This window comes from Mirounga leonina, unplaced genomic scaffold (genome assembly GCF_011800145.1).
Source record: "Mirounga leonina isolate KUSES-001 unplaced genomic scaffold, KU_Mleo_1.0 Mir_200, whole genome shotgun sequence".
In the NCBI taxonomy this organism is placed as follows: Eukaryota; Metazoa; Chordata; class Mammalia; order Carnivora; family Phocidae; genus Mirounga; species Mirounga leonina.
Window position 1 is genome coordinate 4,647,232 of NW_023270503.1, and position 27,724 is coordinate 4,674,955.

Consider the following 27,724-nt stretch of genomic DNA (forward strand, 5'->3'; position numbering starts at 1 on the left):
TCATCTCTGACTTTTATAGGAAGAACAAGGAAGAATTCTAGAAGCTGAGGGCTGGAAGTGAGGATAAGGAATCGAAGGACTTGTTTATGGGGGGCAAGGCATCCAGGACCGGACTCACTCTCTCTCTCAGACATAACAGCCTTCATGTACACGCAGCTCTCCAGAAGGGAAGGGCTCTGCTAAACACCGATGACACCCAGAGGTCTCACACACACCTTGTGAGCCCTTCCTGCGAGGCCTCAGCTACGGGGCATGCGCACAAAGGACAGCGACACAGGGAGACGTTCGTTCGAGCGCACACGTTGACAGAGACCACAGATGCACGCACACACCTGGAGGGGCTCTTGGCGCACATAGGCACAAACCTGTAAAAGGTGGTCACGCAGGCACCCACACCTACAGGGTACTTCCTGGGCCTGCAAGTACACACACACCTCCAAGGTGCTCACACACAGGCTCCAGAGGCACACACACAACCTGAAGGGCAATCCCAGGGCCCATGGGCACATTACACAGAGTCATTCACACACTCAGAGTAGGTGTGAATGCGCACCAACACGCATCTGGAAGGAGTTCACGCAAGCACACACCTAGAGGGCGCTGCCAGGGCCCAAATGCACACGCGCCCCTAGAAGGTATTCCACAAGCACACACCCAGAGGACGAAGACGCATGCCTAGGGGGCGCTCGCAGGGCCCACGCTCACGCGCACGCACACACACCCCTGCCCTGCCTCTCGCCCGCCTCCGCCTCCGCCTCCGCCTCCGCCTTCAGGGAGGCCCGAGCGGGTGCGGGGTGGCTCGGCAGCCGCCGGGCGGGCGGCGATCCAGGGAGGTGCGGGGCCCGTGCGGGGGCCCGGCGGCGCGGCCGCCATGGAGGCGCTGCTGCTGGGCGCGGGGTTGCTGCTGGGCGCCTACGTGCTTGTCTATTACAACCTGGTGAAGGCCCCGCCCTGCGGCGGCATAGCCAGCCTGCGCGGCCGCACGGCCGTGGTCACCGGTGAGTGCCAGAGGCCCGGCGGGCGGCGGGGTGGCGGGGAGGCCGGGCGGCGGGGTCAGCGGCCCACGGGGCTCAGCGCGGCTACCGCCCGCCCACCGCAGGCGCCAACAGCGGCATCGGGAAGATGACGGCGCTGGAGCTGGCGCGCCGGGGAGCGCGCGTGGTGCTGGCCTGTCGGAGCCGGGAGCGCGGTGAGGCGGCCGCCTTCGACCTCCGCCAGGTGAGGTGGGGGGAGGCCGGAGACGGTGAGAGGGTGAGCGGAAAACAGACACACCGGGACACAGAGGGGCGAACAGAGCGGCTTCCTTAACTGGGCGTTAAGCGCAGAGAAGAGGGTCCGCGGGTGCTCTGGCCATACAGGGGAGGGGCCCCAGGCGCAAGCTAGGAAGTGGGCTTTCCAAAAGAAGTGATCGTTGTTTTAAGACGTTTAAGGATCGGTAAAACTTACATTAATGAAAGACGGTAGGGAAGGGAACAGCAGAGGGAACAGCATATGCAAAGGCCCTGAGGCGAGACAGCTGAATCGATTTTTTTAAAAAACTGAAAGCAGGGCGCCTGGGTGGCTCAGTTGGTTAAGCGACTGCCTTCGGCTCAGGTCATGATCCTGGAGTCCCGGGATGGAGTCCCACATCGGGCTCCCTGCTCAGCAGGGGGTCTGCTTCTCCCTCTGCCCTCTTCCCTCTCGTGCTCTCTGTCTCTCATTCTCTCTCTCTCAAATAAATAAATAAAATCTTTAAAAAAAAAAAACTGAAAGCAAAGGTTTATTGAGGCTGGGTGGAGCACAAAATATGGGGTAAAGAGGCAAAATGAAAAGGCTGGAAGCTCTGAACCAGGGCTACATTCTGGAGGCCCTTATAGACCCTATTGAGGAACTCAGATTTTATAGGATGAGCAGTGGAGATCCCATGAAGGGTCCTCAGCAGAGTGTGGACTGTCAGAATAGCCTTCTGGGAGGAACCCCTCAATGGCTGTACATGCCTGGACTGGAGGTGGGGGGTGGGGGTGAGAGTGGGTGAGGGGAGACCAATGAGAAAGAAGTCTGTTGTAGATTTTAGGATAAGCAATAATGGGCAGAGGGAATGATAATCACAATAGCAAGTACTACCTACACAGTGCTGACTGGGTGCCAGGCACTGTTCTATGTATTTTACATATATTACCTCATTGAATCCTCACAACAACTCCATGAGATAGGTATTACATTGTTCCCATTTTACAGGGAGAAAACTGAGCCCCAGAGAGATTAATGTCACAGTTGTCCAACGTCACACTCTAATAAAAGACAAAGTCAAGATTTGCATCCAGAGTCCACATACTTGTCCACTACATTCTAATGCACAGGGGCAGATCTTAGCAAAAGTAGGAGAGGGACTCTCAAAATTTGGTACCTGGGGAGAGGGAAGAGGAGAGAGGTGCCTGGTGACGAGCCCAGCCCTTCCTGCCCCTACAGGAGAGTGGGAACAATGAGGTCATCTTCATGGCCTTGGACTTGGCCAGTCTGGCCTCCGTGCGGGCCTTTGCTACTGCCTTCCTGAGCTCTGAGCCACGGCTGGACATCCTCATCCACAATGCCGGTGAGGGGCAGCAGGCCCTGCGGGGGGTGGCGGGTGGGCCACTGTCCCCTCCAGCCAGGTCTTGCCAAGGGCCAGTGGATGCGTGGGAAGGATGCCCCCTACCACTCTCTCGCAGATGGGGACACCACGGCCTTTGGGGATCCCTGTGGAGCAGTTGCTCATATCGAGCCCCTGCCCCAGGGATCAGTTCCTGTGGCCGGACCCACAAGCCATTTAACCTGCTGCTACGAGTGAACCACATTGGCCCCTTCCTGCTGACACACCTGCTGCTGCCCCGGCTGAAGACCTGCGCCCCTAGCCGCGTGGTGGTGGTATCCTCAGCTGCTCACCGGCGAGGGCGCCTCGACTTCACACGCCTGGACCGCCCAGTGGTGGGCTGGCGGCAGGAGCTACGGGCATATGCCGACAGTAAGCTGGCCAACGTGTTGTTTGCCAGGGAGCTCGCCACTCAGCTCGAGGGTACGGGTATCACCTGCTATGCAGCCCACCCAGGTGAGGCCTGGCTCTCTGCTCTGCTCTGCTTTGAGTCCCCTGCTCCCATCCGCGACCCATCCTGTGCACCCCCAGCCTCTCATTGAGCCCCAGAATCGCAGAACAGGAAGGAAGCACCGTACAAGGAGAGACCTGTTCCTTGCTGATCTTGGAAGGAGGCTCTCCTTGTCTAGGTTCTTCCTCTCACACCACTAGCCTGGATGCTGACTCCTGGATAGGGTATGGTAATGAATAAAGCCCAGGTTCTCCCCCCCAGGGAGCCACCCATATGACTGAACTCACTATAATATGAGGATAATGATGATGATGGCTAATAATTACTTATTCATTTGAAAAGCATTTACTGAGTACCTGTTATGTACCAGGCATTAATCTTGGTGCTGGGAATATAGCAGTGAACAAAACAAAGACCCTTTCCTTGTAGAATTTACATTCTAGTTTAAGGGAAGGGGAGATTGCTAATAAATATATACAGTGACAGGTGGCGATAAAATGCTATGGGAAAGATAAAGCAGAGTGAGGGGGCTTGAAATGACAGGAGGTGCTGTTTTTCTGTGGCAGTCAAGGAAGGTGTATCTGAACAGGTGACATAGGCCTGAAGGAGATGAGAGAATGAGCCATGTGGTTTTCTGGGGAGAAGAGTGTGAAGAACAGAGCAGATAGCAAGTGCAGAGGCCCTGAGGCAGAAGTCCCTGGTGTGCTTGAGAAAGAACAGGGAGCCCCACAAGTCTGGAACAGAGTGAGAGAAGGAGAGTGGCAAGAGATGAGGTACAGAAATGGGCTGGGTCATCTAGGGTCTAGAAGTCCACTGTAAGCATTTTAGCTTTTAGTCTGAGTGAGTTAACTGATGAATAAGGCCCATCTCTGCCTTATGGAACAGATTATAGGATAACAAGATCTGTCCTACCCATATTACCATACTGCATTTTTTTAAGATTTTATTTTTAAGTAATCTCTACACCCAGCGTGGGGCTCAAACTCACAACCTGGAGCTTGAGAGTCGTATACACCAACGACCAAGCCAGACGCCCACCATACTGCACTTTAGATAGTCATTGCCTAAGGCTCACTAATTATAACAGTGACAGTAATAATCACAACTAACATTTATAAGCCTTTATTACGCTCCCCATCTCTAATGTCCAAAACAGTGGCTGGGCTACCATAGACGTTAATACATGTTTGCTGGTTGAACAAAGGAATAGGACTTGAGCTAGAAGAAAAGAGGTCCCCTCAGGCAGGGGATGCAACATGAGGGAAAATCTGGGACACGGGGATGTACAGGAACTCAGATGGAGAGGAGGAAGCTTGCTGTTGAAATGAGTGAGGTCTCCTTGTGGGGACCCTGAATGCCCACTCAATACTATCCTGGTCTCTCTGGAACTGGACTCTGTTCCCCACTCCGTTCTAGCCCTGTGTTGTTGCTCTGCCCCTGGGCCCTCGCCCAGCATCCTCACTCCTTCCTTTCTTCCTGTCCACAGGGCCTGTGAACTCGGAGCTGTTCCTGCGCCACGTTCCTGGATGGCTGTGCCCACTTTTGCGCCCACTAGCTTGGCTTGTGCTGCGGGCCCCAAGAGGGGGTGCCCAGACACCCCTGTACTGCGCTCTACAGGAGGGCATTGAGCCCCTCAGTGGGAGATATTTTGCCAACTGCCACGTGGAGGAGGTGCCCCCAGCTGCCCGAGACGACCGTGCAGCCCACCGGCTGTGGGAGGCCAGCAAAAGGCTGGCAGGGCTTGGGCCTGGTGAGGAGGCCGAACCTGATAAAGATCCCCACCCTGAGGACCCAGGGGCCCCATCTTCCCCGAGCAGCCCCCACCCTGAGGAGCTCACAGTTTCTGAACCCCACCCCAGCCCGCAGAGTTCACCAGACTTGTCCAAGGTCACACGCCGAATTCACGTTAAAGCTGAACCTGAGCCCTAAATCTCTTAATCCTGGGGTGCTTTCCATGGCACTCGGTGGCCCTTGAAAACCTTAACTGCATGCCAGGCCATGCCCTGGGCGCTGAGGGGTTTGCAATTTTTACCTCCATGGTTCCTTTCTGGGGCTTCAAACTGTGTTCTGAACAGCTCTTTTCCTGGTGGGAGGAAATCGTGGGTGATGATTTCTTCCTGAGAATAACAATAATCCCAGATTGAGAGGTGAGGGATAATGTGCCAGACATTACTTAGGAGGAATTTGAATTCTGTACTTCCAGCCCCCACTCTGGGTGATGCTGATCGGCTGGGCTCTGGATGAGGGCCTGGGGCGGGGAGGGGGGGGTGTAATTTGTAATTACGGCGCAACACTGAAAATTACTGAACTGGGCCCTTTGCAACCGTGTAGCCACGTGGTCAAATGACCCCCATCTGCCGAGGCAGGATTAGGTTGCAGAGGTAAGGCACTCACTGGGCCAAGGTCTCACCGCCGGTAAGGGGGTAAGCGCAGGAGCGGTGTGACTCCAGGGCCCACGGCGGTCAGGTGGGTGCGGGGAGGTGCGGCAGGGCCGTGCCGTCGTGGGGCGGGCGCCCCCCCGCCCCGGGGCTGCTGCGGGGCTGGGCCCGGGGGAAGAAAGCGGGTCGACTGCCGCGCCTCGCCTCGCGCTCGCTGCCGCCGCTGCCGCCCGCCGGCCCCGCCCTCCGCCGCCACACTTCCGGCGGGGCTGCGAGCGCGGAGGGGCGCGGGCGGGCGGGCGGGCGGCCGGCCGCTGGGGGTGGCGGGATAGGCTGGGCGCGGCCGCTGGTGCGCGCGGTGCGATCCAGGTCCCTGCGGTGCCCGCGGGCCCTCCGTCCCGCCGGCGCCATGGGCAATTGTCACACGGTGGGGCCCAACGAGGCGCTGGTGGTTTCAGGTGAGAGGGCGGCGAGGGAGGTGGGGCTGGGGCGCCGGGGCTGGGAGGGTGTTGGGGCGCGCGGGCTCTGCCCGCGAAAGGTGGTTGGGGGGGGCTCGGGGTGGGTGCGGGGCTGGGGAGCGAGCGGGGACGGGCTAGGCCGGGGAAGGAGTGTGGAGGGGGAGGGCCGCGGCAGGGGGCGCCGGTGTTGGGCCTGAGAACCTTCCAGGAAGGCCCCCCCATTCTTAGGCTTGCGGTGCTCCGCGCCCTCGGGACTCCCCCTCCCACTGCGTGTTTTCCCGTGTTTATTCTCTCCTTTCTCCGCCCCCCTCCCTGGGCACGGTCTCCTCCCCTCTATTCCACGGTGGCCTAGGGGGTCCCGAACTGAGGCCGTAGGGAGGGGACCCGTGGTTCCCGGAACACAGCGGTTTGGCTGGATTCCAGCGCCCGGGCCTTGGGGCGGGTTTCGCAGCTTTGGAGGGCAGGTGCCTGCCTGGGGAGGGGCCCTGGTACAGGGATCCCTGTGCTCCCGTTAATTCTGAGCAGGTTGGGGCTTGCTGGGGTTTACTGGCACTGCCCGCCCCAGAGGTGCGGGTGCGGCCTCTACAGGTTGAGAAATCGGGCTCTGGGCTGTGTTGCCCCGATTGCAAAAATGCTACAGGCTCCAGAATTTCTGGGAGCTTCGGCGGGGCCGGGCGGGGACTGCTGTGTTGGGGAGGGAAGAGGTACCTTTGCCTTAAGGCTGCTTTATAAATTGTATATTCGGGTATCTTGAGAGGTGGCTGAAGCCTTTGAAGCCCCCAGTTTGTGAAGCCCCTGGCTCGCAGGTGCTGGGGAGGGTGGTGTTTCCCGACAGCTTGGAGGCCTGCAGCTGCGGGAATCCTTCAGGTCTTCCCACCGTCGATGCCAATTTCCAGCCTGTGTGCAGAGTTGTTAGGACTGGCTGTAGAAGGGGGTACTCTAGACCAGGGTTTGTAGCTGCGCCTCGGGGAGGTGTGATCAATCCATTGGAAACTTTTAACCCAGAACATGGCCTGTGGCTGAGTTTGGATCTCAGAATCAGTCTGTCTCCCCAGGACAGGAAATCCCCACTCTCCCTGACCGGGGGAGAGCAGTTAAGACCAGAAGTGGCCTTGGGATTAGGAAGGAGACCCCTCAGAGAGCACTGAGGCCAGACTTGGACCTGTCCCCCAGGCCCTGATCCTAAAGACAACTTTTAGAACCCGAATCTGCACCACACTTTGTCTCTCTTGTGGAGTTTCTTTCTGGAACCCAAGACTCTGGGCTGAAGAGACAAAAGCTCCAATCCAGTCCCTGTGGAGAGCTTTGAGACTGAGGGGTGAGAGGAGCACCTGACCCTTGCTGGAAACCTGGTTTTCTGGCCAGAGGCCAGGGCAGTGCTAGCTTTGAAACTGTTTTAGGGGTGGGGAGAGGAGACTGTGCTGAGAATGGAGGATGCTGGAGTCAAGGAAGGATGGGAGGAAAGTGGGAGGGGTAGTGCCCAGCATCACAGTATCTGGGGATTTGAGGTGGTCCAGCAGAGATGCAGCTCCCTCCAGCATGGAAGTCCCCCCAGAGCGGAGCAACCACTCCCAGCCCTGACCCCACCTGGTTCCTTAAGTGGGCGTCCAAGTCCAGAGGCATCTCGTTCGGCCCAATTTGAGAAGGTGCTGATGCATCTCCTGGTCACCTTCTCCACTTGAAAAGGCTAGAAGTTTTTCTGGTTGTCGTACCTCCTTCTTTTGGTCTGTAATATAACACCTTTTTCTCTATTTCTACTGTCGGGAACTTAAAAGGGGAATCCAAACACCGTACACCTTTCTCTTGTCTCTATAGTAAGTCAGAGGTTCTTAACCTGGGGTTTGTGGGTAGAATTTAGAGGTCTGTGCATTTGGATAGGGAGAGACGTGACTTTTTATTCTCACTAAACTTAATCGGAATTTAGCATTTCTTCACATTATAAATGTCCGCCAAAACCCGTGATAGTATTAGGAGATATTTTCCTACTACACCGCAGTTTTTGTAGGTACCTTCAAAATCATTCGCACTCATTATGACTTTGAAGTTAAGCTAGTTATTAAATCTACCACTAGATTTTATTATTTAATGTTTTACTGTATCACACGTATTACCATGTGTTACATATCACACATTTGGTTATTTTAATATCCTGACAACTTTCAAGATAATTTGTTTCCTATGTATTTTATGCATTTATGAACATTCCAGCATTGCTGGACTACTAAGGGGGGGTTGTGGCTCAAAAAAGGCTAAACACCCCTGTACAGTCTGGTCTTCTGGAGGAGTGGGAAGAAGGGAGAAGAGATGCAGGAAAGGAGGGGAGTATTCCTGAGAAGGCAGAGGTCTGGGCTGGGTCTGGAGGGGCTGAGAGTGGGGCAGAGGTTATCGTGGGATGTTTTGTGATTCTTTTTTTTTTTTTTTAAGATTTTATTTATTTAGGGGTGCCTGGGTGGCTCAGATGGTTAAGCATCTGCCTTCAGCTCAGGTCATGATCCCAGGGTCCTGGGATCAAGCCCCACATCGGGCTCCTGGCTCAGCGGGGAGCCTGCTTCTCCCTCTCTGTCTGCCTCTCCCCCTGCTCGTGCTCTCTCTTCCTGTCTGTATCTCTGTGTCTCAAGTGAGTAAAAAAAAATTAAAAAAAAAAAAAGATTTTATTTATTTATTTGAGAGAGAGAGAGCATGAGGGGAGGGGCAGATGCAGAGGCAAACTCCCCACTAAGCAGGGAGCCCGATGTGGGACTCGATCCCAAGGACCCTGGGATCATGACCTGGGCCAAAGGTAGACGCTTAACCGACTGAGCCACCCAGGCGCCCCTGTTTTGTGATTCTTCAGCTTGGGTGAAGACAGGGCAAAGGAAAGTAAGTTGGGTTAGAAAAAGTGAGATAAAACTATGAGAAACTTCCAGGTCTAAAGAGAGTGAGAGGGGCGCCTGGGTGGCTCAGTCGGTTGGGTGTCTGCCTTCAGCTCAGGTCATGATCCCAGGGTCCCGGGATCGAGTCCCACTTCAGGCTCCCTGCTCAGCGGGGAGCCTGCTTCTCCCTCTCTCTTTGCCTGACGCTCCCCCTGCTTGTGCTCTCTCTCTGTCAAATAAATAAATAAAGTCTTTAAAAATTAAAAAATAGGGCGCCTGGGTGGCTCAGTTGGTTAAGCGACTGCCTTCGGCTCAGGTCATGATCCTGGAGTCCCTGGATCAAGTCCCGCATCGGGCTCCCTGCTCGGCAGGGAGTCTGCTTCTCCCTCTGACCCTCCTCCCTCTCATGTGCTTGCTCTCTCTCATTCTCTCTCTCTCAAATAAATAAATTTAAAAAAAAAAAATCTTAAAAAAAAAAATTTTTTTTTAAATAAATAAATAAATAAATAGAGTGAGCGCAAGGGAGATCAAGGAAGGGGCACCTACGTGGTCTCTTTGGGGAGTGGTGCTCAGACTCAGGGTGACCAGGAATCTGGGAGGAAGATGCCTTCCAGGGGAGGAGGCTGCCGGGGGCGGGGCAGGCTGGAAGGCCCAGCTTCCTGTTGTTGCTACCCCTGGGAACCTGGCCATGTTGCCCTTGGCCAAGGCCCAGCTTAAGTGGTGACAGCCTGCTCCCAAGGACTAAGTTAAGGGTAAAGCGTGGACCGCCCCCTTCCCTACCCTCATCCCTCTCCACCACTACCACCTCCACCCCCAGCACACGGAGAAGCGCCCTGGAGCGGGCCAGAGGCAGCTGGGCCCCAGCCCTCAGTGGGCTGGACTGAAACAGGCTGTGATGAGTGACCCTCTCCATTTCTCTGGACCCCAAGATGGCTTAGGTTTCAGCTTGACTGCTTGCCCTTAGAGGCCTCCTCACCCCACTCCCCAGGGCCGAGAAGCCTGCAATAGCTTCCCTTAAGCAGCAGCCCTGTGGGCTGGTATTTCCACCACAGAGAAATGGACAGAGTTCCTCTTCCCACCCCTGCTCATAGTGCGGGGCTGCTTTTTGCTCCCTGGACTTCTGGCAAGGCTCCTTGCACACCGTGCAGGCCCTGGAGGTGGAGGGGGCTGCCCAGTGAGCCAGCTCAGATGCCAGCTCTCTGTGCCAATAGGCACTCTGCACCCCCTTCACCTCCACCTGTCCAGAACCGAGTTCTCCAGCTCCCTATTCTCTGTTGTCTCTCTTTCCCTTGTTGGCTTCCCCACCCACTCCGACCTGGTCTCCAGAGCTGCACCTATATGGTAGCCACTAGCCCCTTAAATTTAAGTTAATTAAATTAGAAATTTAGTTCTTGGGCGCCTGGGTGGCTCAGTCGGTTGGGCGTCCGCCTGAGGCTCGGGTTGTATCCTGGGGTCCCGGGATGGGCCCCACATCAGACTTCCTACTTGGTGGGAAGCCTGCTTCTCCCTCTCACTCTGCTCCCCCCGCCCCCGCTTGTGCTCTCTCTAATAAAGAAATAAAATCTTCTTTTTTTTTTTTTAAGATTTTATTTATTTGACAGAGAGCGAGCGAGAGAGGGAACACAAGCAGGGGGGAATGGAAGAGGGAGAAGCAGACTTCCCGCTGAGCAGGGAGCCCGATGCGGGGCTCTATCGAAATAAAATCTTAAAAAAAAAAAAAAGAAATTTAGTTTTTCAGTCACACCAGCCACATTCCAGGTGTGTGGTAAGCCCATGTGGCCAGTGGTTGCCATATTACACACTGCAGCTATAGAACGTTTCCACCATCACAGAAAATCCTCTTAGACAAGATTGCTCTGGAAGTTATCCCCTAATATCAGCCACCGTGTCTTGCCTAGGTCACTGCAGAAGGCTTCTACCCAGTCTCCTAGGCCACCCCACCCCTATCTTCCTTGTGCACAGCGGTGTTTCTAAAATGCAAGTGTAATTTTGTTGCTTCCCAGCTTAAATCCTTATATGACCCTCCCATCACTCTCTCTCTGTCTCTCTCTCTCTGTCTCTCTCTCTCTCTCTCTCTCTCACACACACACACACACACACACACACACACACACACAGAGCTTCTTGGCCTGATACCTGAGACACCCTATAATCTGCTCTCTCTGCTGTGGGTCCTCAGAGACACTGTAACCCAGCTACATGAAACTACCCCTGACCCTTGCCCATTGGGGGCACACACCCCAAGGCTTTCCCGAAAATTCAAGTTTGTAAATACAGACATGACGACACCCACTGGCTTTTTCCCAAATCACATTTCCTTTGAATCGTCTATTTCCTGTACATTTGGTTTTTTGTTTGTTTTTTGTTTTCTTGTGGGTTTTTTTGCGCTGCAAGGAAACTGCCCCTCTAGCTTTTACTAAAGTTTCCTTGAACTTGATGACTAATTTTGGCATTCACAGGAGAGTTCACAACAAGAATTTCAGGAATTGGTTTTTCTCACTTCTGCATAGACAGCATGCCGGACATGTCTACAGCTAGATCCGAGTTGGGGCCTGATTCAACATTCTGTTTAGTTGATAGAGTTTTCAGGCACCACTTCCTTTTTAGACCTTTTCCCTTTCCCTCCACTTCTCCCATGGGTGCCACAGGCTGGCCTTTGTTTTGAGGCCTTGCCTTCCCCATTCACTCTACTCCCCAGAGGTACACAGTCACTGTGCAGCCCTGGGAATAGGATACCAGCCTTACTGAGATATGTCTGCTGGGCATGAGCAAGGATCCCATCTTGGCTCCGAGACTCTTCCCTCCCCTCAGCCTCCCAGGGCCCCCCAGGGCCCCCTGCATTCCCTCTTGGCCTGCACACACCCTGATAACAGACAAAATCACACCGTATTAGTACTAGTTATCTCAGGAAAAGTTCCCACTCCTTTAAGATGCGAATTGTATCTTCATCTCTGAATCTCTAGCACAGAAACCTACTCTACTTGTTTGCTGAATGAGTGGTTGAATGGAAGATGGAAGTTTTTCCTGCTCACTCCTGCCCACTGACTTCTGTCCTCTGAACACTTACATTCAGAACCACTCATTGGATATCTTCCTTTTTGTGCAAATTACCTGTCTACTGAACTAGAGTCCCAGGCCCTTACAAGCTCTCTCCAGCGTCTGTGTGACCACAGCACCCAACAGTAGGAGTTGTCAAGTGTCAGGGCAGGGAAAGGGCCAGAGTTGCTGTTGAAGGGACAGGGACCCAAGAACTGACTGACGAGCAGTGGTTTGCTTTGCTCTCCAGGGGGCTGTTGTGGTTCTGACTATAAACAGTACGTGTTTGGCGGCTGGGCCTGGGCCTGGTGGTGTATCTCCGACACTCAGAGGTAAGGGCTCGGGGGGCCCCCAGGGAGCCTGGCATCCAGGTGGGCAAGGGAGAAAAGGATTTCCAGCCTTACCCCCCTACCCCCCACAGTCAGCTAGAGCATCCACCACTTGTCACATTCCATGCTGGGGCGGGGGGCCTCCTAAGACCCAGGTAAGACAGGTGGCACAGGGTGCAGGGGGTCCGTCTGGGCACCTTCTCCTTAGTGGGGGTGCTTTTTTCCACTAGAGACATCAGTTGTGTCCCAGAGAATCCGGGAGTCATGCCCAGGCAGAATCCTCATTCCCTAAGTCTAGCTCAGTTATTCACGAAGCCTTAATTATCCTCCCTGTGGAGAGGAGAGGCTATGCAGGCCCGGACAATGCAGGCCGTGGCCGAAGAGCAGGAAGCCGGTCCGCAGTCTGGAGCGGCCCTGTGGCAGTGGCCGCTTGGGGACAGAGGGAGGAGAGCTAAGGAATTGGTGCTGGGCTGGGCAAAACAGATCTGGACCTCCACGGTCAGTCTGGAAAGACTCACTAGAGGAAGGAAGACGTCATTGGACTCTCTGGAGCTCTCCCAGGACCCCCAGCAGGCCCAGACTTGACCCCCCAGGAGGAGATGAGTCAGGCCAGCCACCTTTCCACCATCACCCCCTTCCTGACTGTGCCCAGATCCTTCCAGGCCAGCACCCAGGCAGCAGGGGCAGCAGAACTGGTGTGGGAGGGGAAGTGGTGGTCACCCCGAAGGGAAGCAGTGGTGGTTCCAGTGGAAAGCCCCATGGCTGCCCTGAGGTTGAGGGTGTCAGCTAGGGCCAGGGGCAGGGGAGGGAGGTCAACTTTTTAACTTCACTGATTTCCCAGTAGCCCCCTCTGCTCTCCCCTCACTTTGCTCCGCCTGAATTGAGGGATCCTGGGGGACTCTTACGGCCAAAGATGTCCGAGAGTAACCGCTGCTGGTCACAGCTTCCTCTCAGGAGTGGGCCAGTTGGCCTGTCAGAAGGCATGGGGTGCCCTCTCCAGAGGCACCGCCACCACCCCCCCACAGGCCATGTGGTCCTGGGATGACAGAGAATCTTGTCCGAACACCTTGACGCGCAGCCAGGCCTGGAGAGTTTGCAGCTCACCCAGACACTCGTCCTGCGCGGGCATCCACTTCTAGGGCCACACCCCTGCAGCCCTTTCTCAATGTTCTCGGCACACACAGCGCCCCCTGCTTCTTGCTTCAGGGAGCAGAGCCCCGAGGCTGGTGCAGGTTGGGGGGGGGCTGGCTTCTCTGACAGTAAGTTTGGAAGTAAGGAGAAGAGGTCTTTGTGCCGTGTCCTAGGAAGCTGACCTGCCACACCCAGGCTTAGCATTCTCCCTGTGGTCCCACTCGCTGGGGAGTCTGAGCCCGCGGCCCCTCCCCTTGTTGGACTCCGTTTCTGAGGGCAGCCCCTTCCCCGACCCCCCGCCCATTTGAAGGGCATCGGTACAAGCTGGGGCCTCTATCTCCCTAGGCCGGCAGGAGCCTCTCAGGTCAGAGTAGAGGCTTCTAACCCAGGCTGGACTCCAAGCCTCCCGTCCCACAGCCACCATCCGCGCCCCGCACCTCCGTTGTCAGCCTTTCATCTCCAGGCTCAGTGAAGTCCCTCCTGCTGCGCTTTGCGGCCCGTCCTGTATGGCGCTGAGGCCCTCGAGCGGCAGCTCCCTCTCCCTTACCTGAGCGAATCCTCCACCTCCGGCGTCTGAGCTGCAGCCTCCTTCCTCCCCTCCTTCCTTCCCTCCTTCCCTCCCTCTCTCCCATCTCCCGCGCTCCTCCTTCCCCAGAAGAGAGCTTGGTGGGTTCCTGTCCGAGCGGGGTCTGGAGTCCTCTCAGGCCCAAGAGTGCTAGTATCAGGGGCTCGAATGAAGACAGCTTTGCACCCCTGCATGGCCGGAGCGCCCAGGGCTGGTACAGTGACAGGTGAGGGCAGGGCTCCATGCGGCCTGCTGCTCCCATCCCCCAGTCCACCCGCTTCCCGGCCTCCGCCGCTGTCCTCCTTCCCTCTGGTTTCAGGAAACCTCCGCGCTGCCCACAGCCCGGCCCGGCCCGGCCCCCTGCACACTCCCAGGCACACACGTGGCGCACTATGGAGGCCCGGCTAGGGCGGGCTGAGCAGCTTCAAGGCACCTCACTCTCGTTGCCATAACTCTCTTCTCTGCCCGTGCCCAGCTTTGGAAATTCCAAAGTGAATTACTCCCATCAGCCCCCTGTTGTCCCGGTGAATACCCTGGCAGGGATGCACTTCCTCCCCCAGCCTTCCTTGACACCTTGCCCCCCCCCTCAAAGCAGAAAATCCCAGGTTGTCTCTGGGCTTTCCTGACCCTAAATTGCCTTCTTAGTGTTAGGTAGCACAAACCTAAGCAGGATTCGGTATTTGCTGTGGCTCACTAATCCCCAGAGTGGCCTCTCCTGCCCAATTTCTGGAAACACGGGTTTGCCTGTGTTTGGAAAGTAGAACTGAGGCTAAGTCTCCCAGACTGTGCCAGGACTGTCCTGGGAAAGTGAGGTGGTGGGCAACCTAGGTGCCCTGCTCACAGGCCTCCCCACCTCAGGTCATAGGCCCAGGGGGTCAGCAGGCTTTACCCCCAGCCCAGCAGCTCCTGCTTAGACGGGTGTGGGGGCTAGGGAAGACATCCAGAGGCCAGCAAGGGGGTTTCGTCTGTCCCCCTACAATCCTAGGCTGAGCTGGCAGGAGAGGGCTCGAGTACTGAGAGCAAACGCCCCCCCCCCCCACCACGCCCCCAGGCATCAGGCATCGTTGCTTGTCTGGTAACCACTGTGTGTGTTTGCTGTCCCCTCCTACCCCTCCTGTCCCTACCTCTCCCTCCCCCTGGCTGCTTCTCAGACTGTCTCTGGAGGTTATGACCATCCTGTGTCGCTGTGAGAATATTGAGACGTCGGAGGGGGTCCCGCTATTCGTAACAGGGGTTGCACAGGTAATAACCCACCTGCTTCCTCCTCTGTGTCTAACCTTCTCTCTTCCTGCCCTGCGGGGCCCGGCAGGCAGGAGCCAGATGGACTCTCCTCCCGAGAGTGTGCCTCCCTCCCCTCTGCTCCCACCTGTACTGCTCTGGGTGCCAGGATGGAGCCCTGTAGATCCCCAGCTCCTCTGCCCTCACCCACTGGGGCTGCTAGTGGGGAAAGAGCAAGGGAATCTGGAAGCTCTGCCCAAGTCAGCCAGGGGGTGTCCTTGAAGGCCAAGGGGTAAGTTGAGGCAGGAGACACAGGCCCCCACATGCCAGAGCGAGGCTGTCTGGGTAGGGAGGGTTCAGTCCAACCACTCCAGGCACTGTGGAGCCCCTTGCTAGCCAGCCCCCACCTGTCCATGCTGACACACGTCAAGTCCTAGCCCTCCTCCCAAAAGATGGGTCCCCTGAAGAGTTCTGTTCTACCAGCTCCTTGGCCTCCTCCGATCTCCTTGACAGGCCTTAGCAAAACGAGTCTTGGCTCTTCCCTGCCCCTAATTTTTGGCAGAAGCCTCTGAGCAAATCCCTTGTGACTCGTGTTAGTTTCCTTACGTGTGAAATAGGGGAATCCTGTACACTCTGTGCTTTGTAGGGATATGGGAAAGGCAAGTAAAGCAATATGAGGGCTCTTTGGGATTTTTGGAAAAGTGCTGGAGAGGGGCACCTGGGTGACTCAGTCGGTTGAGCATCCAACTCTTGATCTCAGCTCAGGTCTTGATTTCAGTGTCCTAAGTTCAAGCCCCGTGTTGGGCTCCGCGCTGGGCATGGAGTCTACTAAAAAAAAAAGAAAGTGCTAGAGAAACCCAGGCTTTATCATGAATCCAGTCTCACTTAGAAAAGCAAGTGACTGGATGTCTCACTCTTCGCTGCCATGCGGCTGTAGCCAGTGAAACCCTCTCCTGAGCCAAGGTGCTTAGTGCCTCCCAGTGCCTCCCAGCGTCTCCCAGTGCCTCCCAGCGCTTTCATTGTGCTGTGCTGGCGCTCACCTTCGCTGCTTCACTCATCAGTTCTCTGTTGAGCTCCTTCCTGGTTCCGGGCACTGTGGATGCTGCAGTGACCATCAGAAAGCCCCTGCCCCCTCAGAGCCTGCATGCTGGGTCCCCAGACTGGAAGAGCCCTCACCATCATCTTAGCCATCTCCTTCCCTTGCGTGAAATCGCCCTTCGGGCTTCTCAGGCAAAACCCTACACTACCTCTCCCTCCCTCTCCTGTCCTGCCGGCTGTCCTGGGGCAGGGGACCGTCCCCACCTCATCCACTCCTTGTAGCCTCCAGCGGGCGGGCTTTAGCACAGAGGCCCAAGAAGCTCAGGGCACCCAGTGTGGAACGGGTAGGGTCCCGGCCTCCCTCGACAGCCCTGGCGAAAGTGTCCCCGCTCCCCTTCCAAACTGCTGCCTACTTAGAACAACTGCAAAGGCCCACATCCCTTTCAGGCTAGGTGATATGGACCCTTGAGGTGGTCTGGGCCAGGGAGTGCTCACGTGGCCTCAGCCCTCGTTCTCCACTTGAGCCACCTGGGCCCAGCCCCGGAGGGTCAGCTTCAAGGCAAGCCTGCCGCCAGGTGAAGGGACAAAGCAGGACTTCCCCGGCAAGGGGCAGACGCAGGATCACCTCCATCGTGGTCCAGCAGTGGGCGGACTCCTAGCATGCCAGGCTAGTAGGCAGAGCTTTCCGGGGAGCCTTCCAGGGCATCTCGGGGTACTGAGCAGACCCGGGGAACAGGTGAGGGCCCCTGAGGGATGTTCCCGTGGCCCCCGTGGACGACCTACACAGCACAGCCTGGGGTACCAGCACTTCCGGGGCGTTCCCAGGCCATACGTACACAGTTCCACCTGCACGCCCCCCGCACCGGCCCAGACCCCCCCAGCCACTTCTCTACTTCCTTTCCTCACGCCACCGCAAGCCAGGCTGCTCTGAGCAGGGGCCGTGTGCTGTGGGTGGCACGTTGCGGCCGCGCTGCTCTGCCTTCCCACCATCTCCTCACAGACTCCTGACCCCAGGCCCTCAGAGCGCCCTCCCCACCCTCTGCAGCAGGATCCCCGGCCCGGCCCAGCTGGAACACAGAGGTGCCGGACTCTCCCCAGACCCCAGGCCCTGGGCCCCCAGACCCATGCCCCTGTTTTGCATTTCTTGGCAGGATTTCCCTAGAGATTATGACGTTGCAGCCCCGCTGCGAGGACGTAGAGACGGCCGAGGGGGTAGCTTTAACTGTGACGGGTGTCGCCCAGGTATAGTAACTCAGCAGCCCCGCGCATGTCCGTTGAGCTGCCTCATCCCTGTGCTGGGGTGTGGGGGGAGGAGGAGAGGGTAGCAGCCAGGGCCAGTCTCGCTCCAGTGCCCCCGCCCCCGCCCCCCTTCCACGAGAGGGTCGTCGCCACCGGAACGTGCTCGCTCGGCCCCTTGGCCACTCAGCAGGACTAACAGACACCCCTTCTCTCCTCAGCGGGCCCGCAAGGGGCAGAACCAGTGCTGAGGGCTCCTGTCTCACTAACCCCACGCGATTCTTTGCAGGTGTTGGAAGTGCCACGCCCCAGAATCCAGGCCTTCCCTGTCCTCTGGGTAGGGGGCTAAAGGGGCGGGGACCAGAGGACAAGACCATGTGAGGCAGAGGAACTCTCTCGGAGGTTGCTTTGTATTCCCAGCTCAGGGCCTGGGCGAGGGGCTTCCTCCTCTCGTCCAGTTCTCAACTTCACAGGGCAGCAAGGTGCAGCCGTGTTAGAGGCCTCTGGTGAGGGGGTGGTTGGCTTAGTACTTAGGGAAGGAAAGGCAGGAAGATAACCACCCTCGGTGGCGTCCCTCTGGACCTGTCTCCTGCCCTGTCCAGGCTCTCTTCCCTAGCCTGTATATCTGTGTCCCTATTGCTCATTCTCCTTTCCACGCTCTCTGCCCCTCAGCCTGCAGGTCTCCCACCTGTGGGGAGCCTGCATGGGAGGAACCGGCCAATGAGGGAACAGTGAGTGGGCCGAGGGGTGGGTAGATGAGCCCCAGATGCCTAGCAGACAGGCCGTGTCAGGGCCTGAGGCTGCCAGTGAACATCAGATTTGTCAGTGTAAGAATTCCTGGTATGCTCTCCCCACCAGAGGCCTCAGCCAGACTCTGCCCGCTCCTGGCCCCTAGGCCTGCAGGTCTGAAAAAAGGAGGGGAGGGGCACAGCCACCATCCTCCACACCTCTGGGTCTGGGGCCTCCGTCTGCCCTCCTCCAGCCTAGTTCAGGCATCTCTGTGACCACTGGCAGGTGAAGATCATGACGGAGAAGGAGCTCCTGGCAGTGGCCTGCGAGCAGTTTCTGGGCAAGAACGTGCAGGACATCAAGAACGTCGTCCTGCAGACCCTGGAGGGGCACCTGCGCTCCATCCTTGGTAAGGCCCCGCCCTACCCAGGGACCCCTCTGCCACCTTCGAGCACCTCACAGGATCTCCTAACCAGGGCCAGGGAGGGGCGCAGGGCAGGGCAGGGAGGTCTGTCAGTCCCACCAAGACTTTCTTTTCAAAACTTCAGGGGACCTGAGGGAAGGGGAGGGCACTGGGGTGGGGAGATTAGGGGCTGCCAGGCCGGTCAGGCACCTGGTGTTGCTTGGGACACTTTTCCCCTTCCAGCCTGGGCTCTGCAGAAGGAGGTTCAGCGTTAAACGCTGTGCACAACCCCCAGAAAGACCCAGCTCACTCTACAACGTGTGCATACACTCAGACCGATGCTTGCATGCCTCCTCCCTTTCCCAGTGGGCTGGGCCCCCGGGGAAGCCAGCCCACGATCCCTCTGTCCCCAGGGACCCTGACCGTGGAGCAGATTTATCAGGACCGAGACCAGTTTGCCAAGCTGGTGCGGGAAGTGGCGGCCCCTGACGTCGGCCGCATGGGCATCGAGATCCTCAGCTTCACCATCAAGGTGACATATGATAGGAAGGCTGCAGCCCCCCACCTCCCTCTGGGTGCTTGGCCCCTCTGTGCGTGTGACTGTTCCCAAGGATGACTCCCCCTTCCCTCCCAGGACGTGTATGACAAAGTGGACTATCTGAGCTCCTTGGGCAAGACGCAGACTGCCGTGGTACAGAGAGATGCGGACATTGGGGTGGCCGAGGCCGAGCGGGATGCAGGCATCCGGGTACACGGGCTTTTCTTCCCACCCTCACGGACAGGGAATCCAGGGGTGGGGGGACCCTGGTGGCTTGGGGGATCCTCAGCACCTGCCCCTCCGGTTGCCAGGAAGCAGAGTGCAAGAAGGAGATGCTGGATGTGAAGTTCATGGCAGACACCAAGATCGCTGACTCCAAGCGAGCCTTCGAGCTGCAAAAGTCAGCTTTCAGTGAGGAGGTCAACATCAAGGTGAGGCGCCGCCGGGCATCCCAGGTTGGGGCTCAGGGCTCAGCACCTGGCATCCAGCGTCTGACACGGCTGCCCATTGTCCCGCCGCAGACCGCCGAGGCCCAGCTGGCCTATGAGCTGCAGGGGGCGCGGGAGCAGCAGAAGATCCGGCAGGAAGAGATTGAGATCGAGGTGGTACAGCGCAAGAAGCAGATTGCTGTGGAGGCGCAGGAGATCCTCCGCACAGACAAGGAGCTCATTGCCACGGTGCGCTGCCCCGCCGAGGCTGAGGCCCACCGCATACAGCAGATCGCCGAGGGTGAAAAGTGAGCACCCTGGCCGTGGCGGGGTGGGGACTAGTCGGGCTTTCCCGGACCCAGCTTGGAAGCCACCTCGCCCTGTGCCTCCTTACTGACTGTGAGGTGGAGGTGACCTGCCTCCCCCATGGGGTTGGCGCTGGGAAGACCGGAGGAGATAAAGGAGGTTTGAGGGCCCGCTATGGGGCTTGGCTCAGCGGGCATCCTGGCTAGTCCCCCCCCCCATTTGCATCTAGCAGCCAGTGGCCTCCCCCTGGCCAGAGCCAGAACCTCCCTTCCTGGGTCCCCTACCCCGACACCCGTCAGAGCAGAGGCCTTGAGGGTTTGCCGGCCCCCGGGCAAGGCTTGAGGGGCCCCTGGCTCTTGCCACTGATCCCGCCCGGCCTGAACTCCTGCAGAGTGAAACAGGTCCTCTTGGCGCAAGCAGAAGCCGAGAAGATCCGCAAACTCGGGGAGGCGGAGGCAGCGGTCATCGAGGCGATGGGCACAGCAGAGGCTGAGCGAATGAAGCTCAAGGCCGAGGCCTACCAGAAATACGGGGATGCAGCCAAGATGGCGCTGGTGCTGGAGGCCCTACCCCAGGTGAGCCCCCACCCCCACCCCCCGCCCTGGGGTGGGTCCAGCAGGGCCTTGGCAGGAGCACAGCCACGGGCTGGCTGGAAGCATTCAACGCGGAAGTACCTCGCAGCGGGGCAGGACCCCTACAACACGCATAGGCTCACCTGGCTCCCTGGGCCTCCCTGACCATGGCTTGCAAATAAGAGAGCCGCCCAATCTGCGCTGGGGTTGGGGGGTGCGAAAGAAGGAGGGAGAGATACCGAGCGGGGCAGGTGGACCGAGTCAGAGCACCAGCCAAGCTCTCCTCCCACCCCCCACCCCCTGCCTCCTAGATTGCTGCCAAAATCGCCGCCCCCCTGACCAAAGTCGATGAGATTGTGGTCCTCAGCGGGGACAACAGCAAGGTGACATCAGAAGTCAACCGACTGCTGGCCGAGCTGCCTGCCTCCGTGCATGCCCTCACAGGCGTGGACCTGGCCAAGGTGAGTGCCTGGCTAGCTGCGGGTGGAGCCATCCCGGGACCTCGGGGCCCCGGCCTCACGACATCTCCCGTCCTGGCAGATACCCCTGATCAAGAAGGCCACCGGCGCGCAGGCGTGAGGCTCCCGAAGGCCTGCACCCCTCAGCAGCCGTTTTCCTACCACAACGACAACAGGAACGCTACTGATTCTGGTGCCTTATTTTGTAGGGACCAGAAGTGCTGCGTGCTCAGGCCTTCTCTGGCTGTCTTCCCGCCCCCCTCCCCCCGCCCCCCCGTCTCTGGCTGTCTCCTTTCTCTTCTCCCCTTCCCACATCTTCATTTTCACGGCCACATCCATCTGGTTTGTCTCTTCCACCCTCGTCTCCCATCTCCCTGTCCATCTCTTCCCTTGTCTGTCTGTCGTTTTCTCTCCCTCTCTCTCTGCTCCCACCCTCTACCCACATCATGTAGTTTAAGCTGAAGACGTTTATTATGACCACTGTCTGTCTGGGGGGGGGTAGTGGCCCTGCTGCTCCTCAGAATCCTGGTGCCTTGAAGTTCTCTGTGCATCTGTCCATCCTCCCTGTGGCCCTTGCCAAGAGCGGCATGGGTGCGGAGGGTCTGGGTAGGATGGCCACCCTCCCCTGGCCTGGCCTGGTCTTCCCAGCCCTGAGTCCTACCCAGAAGTCCCCAGCCTCCCCCACTCCGGACCCCCTAGGCCTCGCTGGCCATTGCCCTCCCCAGCCCCAGGCCTGCTCTCGTACCTTACCTCTCTCTCCTTACCTAGGGGCACAGAGGCAAGGCCTCCTGTCTATAGCAGCTCCCTCAGTTTACTACTGCCTCAGGAGGCCCTTGCTCGTGCTCAGGGAAGTCCCCTTCATGGACATATCCCTACTAGGTAGAGTAGGGCTTGGTCCCAACTCTGTTAAGCCTTTCTGGGATCAGGGTCTAGCCCTGTTGGGGACTAGAAGGTGTGTAGACCCTCTTTCTGCTAGGCCTGTGCTGACCTGGGTATGGGGCCAGGCCCTTGCAGTGGGCATGGCTGCACCAGCCCCGGACAGAACTCAGCGCTGTAGACTGGCCAGGCTCCATACCCCTTGTGCCATTTTTCCTTCTGACCAGAGTGATAGGGTTCCAGCCATGGGGAAGCAGCCGAGCCCTCTGTCTCCTGGCTCTCGTGGAGACAGAAGAACCCAGAGCCCAAGCATCCTGGCAGGGGTGCTGTGGGTGTCCGATGGTCCCAGTCTCCCACTTCTGGCTCTGCCCCAGCCTGTGTAGCTGTTCCTGCATGTGGATGCTGCATGTCTGGTCTGGGGCTTGGATGCTGCACTGCCCCGCTGCCTGTCCCTTCTAGTAAAATAAAGATCTGTTATGCCTACGCCCTGGACTATGTCTTCTGTGAGGGGAGAGACTAGGAAGCACGGACGAGCCAGGTCGCCACCCCTACACCCATTCAGCCTGAAAGCTACACTTTGTCTGTTCTTCCCCATTATAGCCACTGGGGGGCATCAGCACACTGGCCTTGTCCCCAGTAGCATCCTGGGGCTGCATGGCCATTGACCCAGGTGCTGCCACCAGATCCCGAGCCTTGGCAAACCTGGCTCCATTGCAGGCAGGTGGGGGGGGGGGGGGGGGGGCTGCCGGGTTGCTGCACCTCTGTGTCCATCCTGAGCCCCACTCAGTAATGGAGCCCATTTCTCAGGCTTAAGAGCATGAACTCTGAAGTCAGACTGCTTGGGTTTAATTTTTAGCTCTGCTGGTAATCACCTGTGTGATCTTGAGCATGTAACTTCATCTCTCTGGGCTTTAGTATTCTTATTCATTTTATCTTATCTTATCTAATGCTCGCTGTGAGCCAGGCAGGCATCGTCCTACTAGATGGGCAGGAGACCACAGTGAACAATACAAACCGCTAGCTTTCAGAGCTTACATTCAGCTGGAGGTAAAGAATAGGAAGTTGGGAGTGGGGATTTTAGGGTGTCAAAGGAAGGCCTCATTGAGAAGGTAGCGCTGAAGAAAGTAAAGGAATGAGCCATGCCTGAAGAGCTTCCTGTCCAAAGACCCTGAGGTAGAAGTGTATCTGGCAGGATGCCTGGTGGCTCAGGCTCAGGTCATGATCCCAGGGTCCTGGGATGGAGTCCTGAATCAGGCTTCTTGCTCAGCAGGGAGTCTGCTTCTCTTCCCTCTGCCCCTCCCCATGTTCATGCTCTCGCTCGCTCTCTTTCTGTCACTCTCAAATAAAAAAAGATCTTAAAAAATAAAAAAAGAGCCCATTCCAAAATGTTACATACTGGGCGCCTGGGTGGCTCAGTTGGTGGGGGGGCGACTGCCTTCGCCTCAGGTCATGGTCCCAGGGTCCTGGGATTGAGCCCCGCATTGGGCTCCCTGCTCCACAGGAAGCCTGCTTCTCCCTCTCCCACTCCTCCAGCTTGTGTTCCTGCTCTCACTGTGTCTCTCTCTCTCAAATAAATAAAATCTTTAAAAAAAAAAAACAAAATCTTAAAAAACAAAACAAAATGTTACATACTACCTGATTCCATTTATATAACTTTTATTTTTAACTGTGGTAAAATACACCTAACATAAAATTTACCATGTTAACCATTTTAAGCATACAGCTCAGTGGTATTAAGTATATTTACATTTACATTATGCAACCATCAACACCATCTCCAGAATTCTTTTCTTTTTATAAAACTGAAACTCTGGGGGCACCTGAGTGGCTCAGTCAGTTAAGCACCTGACTCTTGATTTCAGCTCAGGTCATGATCTCAGGGTCGTGAAGTCCGGCCCCGAGTTGAGGCTCTGCTTGGGTTTCTCTCTCTCTCTCTCTCTCCCTCTGCCCCTCCCCCCATTCTGTCTCTTTTTCTCTTTCTCTCTAAAATAAATAAATAAATAATCTTAAAAAAAAATAAACCTGAAATCTGTATCCATTAAACAATAACTCCCCATCCCTCCCTGTGCCAGTCACTGGCAACCACAAACTTACCTCCTATCTCTATAAATTTGAGAATTTGACTTCTCTAGGTACCTCATATAAGTGGAATCGTATTGTATTCATCTTTTTCTGTCTGGCTTCTTTCACTCAAAATAATGTCCTCAAGTTTCATCCATGTTGTAGCATATGTCAGACTTTCCTTCCTTTTTAAGGCTGAATAATATTCCATTGTATGTATATACCCCATTTTGTTTACCCAATCATCTGTTGATAGACACTTGGGTTACTTGATTATCTTCATTTTATTTATTTATTGGACAGAGAGAGACACAGCAAGAAAGGAAACACAAGCAGGGGGTGCGGGAGAGGGAGAAGCAGGCTTCCCACAGAGCAAGGAGCCCGACGTGGGGCCAGATGTGGGGTCCGATGTGGTGCTCGATCCCAGGACCCTAGGATCCCGACCTGAGCCCAAGGCAGACCCTTAATGACTGAGCCACCCAGGCGCCCCTCTGTTGTTGTTTTTATAATAGACATCCTAATCAGTGTAAGATGTGTGACAATTTTTTAAAGTTTTATTATATCTTTTTAAAAGGTTTTTTTTTTTAAGATTTTATTCATTGGGGCGCCTGGGTGACTCAGTCGTTAAGGGTCTGCCTTCGGCTCAGGTCGTGATCCCAGGGTCGTGGGATCAAGCCCCACATCGGGCTCCCTGCTCACTGGGAAGCTTGCTTCTCCATCTCCAACTCCCCCTGCTTCTCCCGCTCCCACTCCCCCTGCTTGTGTTCCCTCTCTCCCTGTGTCTCTCTCTGTTGATTTTATTTATTTATTTGAAAGAGAGAGACAGAGCAAGAGAGGAAACACAAGCAGGGGGAGCGGGAGAGGGAGAAGCAGGCTTCCCGCCGAGCAGGGAGCCCGATGTGGGGCCCAATGTGGGGCCCGATGTGAGGCTCTATGTGGGGTTCGATCCCAGGACCCTGGGATCGTGACCTGAATCCAAGGCAGAGGCTTAAAGACTGAGCCACCCAGGCGCCCCTCTGTTGTTGTTGTTGTTTTTTATAATAGACATCCTAATCAGTGTAAGATGTGTGATAATTTTTTTAAGTTTTATTATATTTTTTTTAAAGTTTTTTTTTTTTAAGATTTTATTTATTGGGGCGCCTGGGTGGCTCAGTCGTTAAGGGTCGGCCTTCGGCTCAGATCGTGATCCCAGGGTCCTGGGATCAAACCCCGCATCGGGCTCCCTGCTCAGTGGGAAGCCTGCTTCTCCCACTCCCACTCCCCCTGCTTGTGTTCCCTCTCTTGCTGTGTCTCTCTCTGTCAATTAAATAAATAAAATCTTGATTGACAGAGAGAGACACAGCAAGAAAGGAATCACAAGCAGGGGAAGTGGGAGTGGGAGAAGCAGGCTTCCCGCCGAGCAGGGAAATCTTGATTTTATTCATTTATTTGACAGAGAGAGACACAGCGAGAAAGGAAACACAAGCAGGGCAGTGGGAGAGGGAGAAGCAGGCTTCCCGCCGAGCAGGGAGCCCGATGTGGGGCCCGATGTGGGTCTTGATCCCAGGATCCTGGGATCATGACTTGAGCTGAAGGCAAACGCTTAACGACTGAGCCACCCAGGCACCCCTCCTTATTATTATTTTTTAAAGTTTTTAATTTAAGTAATCTCTACACCCAACATGGGCCTCGAATTTACAATCCTGAGATCGAGAATCCCATGCTCTACCGACTAAGCCAGCCAGGCACCTTTTTTTTAGATATTAATGTTATTTTCCAGCTGATTGCTAAAATTATACGTGTGTGTATACATATATTTTTTTTTTTTTAACTCATTTAATCCCTGAGTCAACCCCCTGAAAAGAGCTACTCCTCTTTTATCAAGTGAGGAAAAGGAGGGGCCTGGAATTACAGGAACTTGCCCAAGGCACACGGTGTCTGAGCTGGAACCAGGACTGCAAGCCAGATTCCCAGAGTCCCTGCTCCTGGTCTTTTCACTCCCTCCCGCTGACCTTCAGGAAAGGGAGGCCCGGGGGGTTGAGTGGGGCCCGACTAGGACTCGATCCTGGTTAGCCTTAGTATCTGGGACAGTGGCTAGCCCAAGGAGATGAGCAGAGTGGCCCGGAAAAAGGCGGCCAGCAAGAACATAGGCAGGAGCCCTGCTGACAGGGGCTTGAAGGATGCTGCAGAGGAGGAAGGAGCCATGATGTGGGGGCAGAAGGAGGGGGTGATGTACCAGCACCTCTGCTGAAGCCAGTGGACCCCGAGAGTGCAGCCAGGCCTCCATCCCCAGAGCCTGGAACCAGCCCTGGGAAGGGGGAGTAGAGAGTATCGGGCCTTTGGTCTAAGCCCTTAAAGGCCTCCCAGGGTTGTCCCTCCTTACCCTAGGCTGCCATGGACCCAGGACGGGCAGGAGAGGGCCCAGTGTGTAGACTGGGCTTCTGGAGGACGCAGGTGATACTGTACCCCACTTCCTTGTGCTCATGACTCCAGTCTTGGGAACTGGATATGGGGCACAAGGCCTACCCCGTTCCCTGCTCTTCCCAGTTCCTGGGGCTGAGGGCCCGGCACAGAGGGGGTTAAGGGCCCTGGAACCTTTGCCTGGCGGAGGGGGGGGGCACGGGGAACTGTCACGAGGAGCCTTGTCTGGCCCGATAATCCAGGCAGCCTATCTCTTCCATAGCAGCTGTGAGGCAGACAGGTTGTCCCGGTAGGGAGGGAGGCAAGCAAGGGCCTGGCTGATGGCGGGAAGGATTTGAGGAGGGAGGGACACCCAGGCTCCTTGGGGATCCTTTCCCACCCCATAGCCACCTTTGGGACTGTGCCTGCAGGCCGGGGGTCAGGGCCCAGGTCTGAACGTGGGGGTTCCCACTGACCCAGAGACTAGGAGGGGGAGCTGATGAACAAACAGACTCAGGGAGGTTTGATGGGGAAGTTTCTATTTCTGCCTCAGTGCGGGCCTGGGCAGGGGTGTGAGGGCTGCACTAGCACGTGGGTCTGCATAGGCGTCGGAGCGAGCACAGGGGCTCCCACGGGCTCCTGCCGCACTGGGGAGGGCCAGCAGGGAAAGCCGCTGCAAAGCCAGAAGGGAAGGAAATCCGACATTTGTGGAGCTCCTACAATATGGGAGCCAGGCTCTACCTAGAACTTTCCCCCTCTACTGTCTCATTTCATCTGCACACCAATCATGGAAAGAAGGCGTTTTAAGCCCACGTATCTGATAAGGAAGCCAAGGCTCCAAGAGTGGACAAGGGCCCGGGCTACCCGGCAGGCAAAAGTGGAGTCCAGGGTCTCACAAATCCGGAGCTGTGCTTTTCCCTTTGGGCTCTGAGTCCCTCCGGGGCAGGTGGTCTGGAAGAAAAGGAAGAACTCTAAGGCACGAGCCCGGAACTATACAGGATAAGGCTCTGGTTCCAGCCAAGGACGGCGTGTGAGGCCAGGGCATGTGCACTCCAGGCAAGGGCCTGGCTCACAAGAAGCAGGAGTCAGAAGAGAGAGAGAGGATTACTGCTGGGTTGGAACAGCTGTGGAAGAGGCTCAAAAAGGGGTTGGACAGGGGCGCCTGGGTGGCTCAGTCATTAGGCATCTGCCTTCAGCTCAGGTCATGATCCCAGGGTCCTGGGATGGAGCCCCGCATCAGGCTCCCTGCTCCATGGGAAGCCTGCTTCTCCCTCTGCCAGTCCCTCTGCTTGTGTTCCCTCTCTCGCTATGTCTCTCTGTCAAATAAATAAGTAAAATCTTTAAAAAAAAAAAAAGGAGGGGGTTGGACAGGTGGGAGAATCCGAGCAAGTGGGAGTGAGGAGGGCATCCTGAGTCACGCGGAGGCTTCACACACATTCTTTCACCAAATTTCCCCAGGGTCTCATGAAGTATTATTGTCATCCCCATTTTAGAGCTGAGGAGACCAAGGCTCAGAGAGATGAGGTGACACGCTCAGAATCATATTACTGGTAAGTGGCCAAAACTCAGGTCTGATTCTCTTGCCTTTGAAACTCAAAAAGTTGGGGCGCCTGGGTAGATCAGTCGGTTAAGCATCTGCCTTCGGCTCAGGTCATGATGCCAGGGTCCTGGGAT

At 56.4% G+C, this 27,724-nt stretch overlaps 2 protein-coding genes across 6 annotated transcripts; both read left to right on the forward strand.

Annotated features, from left to right (window-relative positions):
* Window positions 1-773: 773 nt before the first annotated feature.
* On the forward strand, window positions 774-5,725 carry DHRS13 (dehydrogenase/reductase 13). Its single transcript, XM_035027692.1, has 5 exons — window positions 774-998; window positions 1,100-1,218; window positions 2,449-2,572; window positions 2,753-3,064; window positions 4,546-5,725. Exons 1-5 carry the CDS (start codon window positions 872-874, stop codon window positions 4,986-4,988), a joined length of 1,125 nt encoding a protein of 374 aa, XP_034883583.1. The 5' UTR covers window positions 774-871; the 3' UTR covers window positions 4,989-5,725.
* A 3-nt stretch (window positions 5,726-5,728) lies between these two features.
* FLOT2 (flotillin 2) lies at window positions 5,729-22,093 on the forward strand. 5 transcript variants are annotated; one of them, XM_035027687.1, is made up of 11 exons: window positions 5,729-5,895; window positions 12,034-12,115; window positions 14,960-15,050; window positions 18,315-18,438; window positions 18,846-18,964; window positions 19,067-19,180; window positions 19,282-19,401; window positions 19,492-19,706; window positions 20,096-20,279; window positions 20,588-20,737; window positions 20,817-22,093. In XM_035027687.1, the coding sequence occupies exons 1-11, from the start codon at window positions 5,847-5,849 to the stop codon at window positions 20,853-20,855; spliced, it is 1,287 nt and encodes a 428-aa protein (XP_034883578.1). In that variant the 5' UTR covers window positions 5,729-5,846; the 3' UTR covers window positions 20,856-22,093. The 5 variants fall into 5 exon arrangements, with proteins under 5 accessions (XP_034883578.1, XP_034883577.1, XP_034883580.1 ...); XM_035027686.1 differs by lacking the exon at window positions 14,960-15,050 and adding an exon at window positions 17,216-17,306 and having other exon boundaries at window positions 5,731-5,895; XM_035027689.1 differs by lacking the exons at window positions 12,034-12,115; window positions 14,960-15,050 and adding an exon at window positions 17,216-17,306 and having other exon boundaries at window positions 5,732-5,895.
* The last annotated feature ends 5,631 nt before the right edge of the window (window positions 22,094-27,724 follow it).

Excerpts from the sequence above, each read along its gene's own strand:
- DHRS13 (XM_035027692.1), top strand. The coding sequence starts at position 872 with ATGGAGGCGCTGCTGCTGGGCGCGGGGTTGCTGCTGGGCGCCTACGTG. Across the intron at positions 1,219-2,448 it reads CCGCCTTCGACCTCCGCCAG|GAGAGTGGGAACAATGAGGT; the intron begins GTGAGGTGGGGG and ends CTGCCCCTACAG. Across the intron at positions 3,065-4,545 it reads CTGCTATGCAGCCCACCCAG|GGCCTGTGAACTCGGAGCTG; the intron begins GTGAGGCCTGGC and ends TCCTGTCCACAG.
- FLOT2 (XM_035027687.1), top strand. The coding sequence starts at position 5,847 with ATGGGCAATTGTCACACGGTGGGGCCCAACGAGGCGCTGGTGGTTTCA. Across the intron at positions 18,965-19,066 it reads TCCTCAGCTTCACCATCAAG|GACGTGTATGACAAAGTGGA; the intron begins GTGACATATGAT and ends CTTCCCTCCCAG. Across the intron at positions 20,280-20,587 it reads TGCTGGAGGCCCTACCCCAG|ATTGCTGCCAAAATCGCCGC; the intron begins GTGAGCCCCCAC and ends CCTGCCTCCTAG.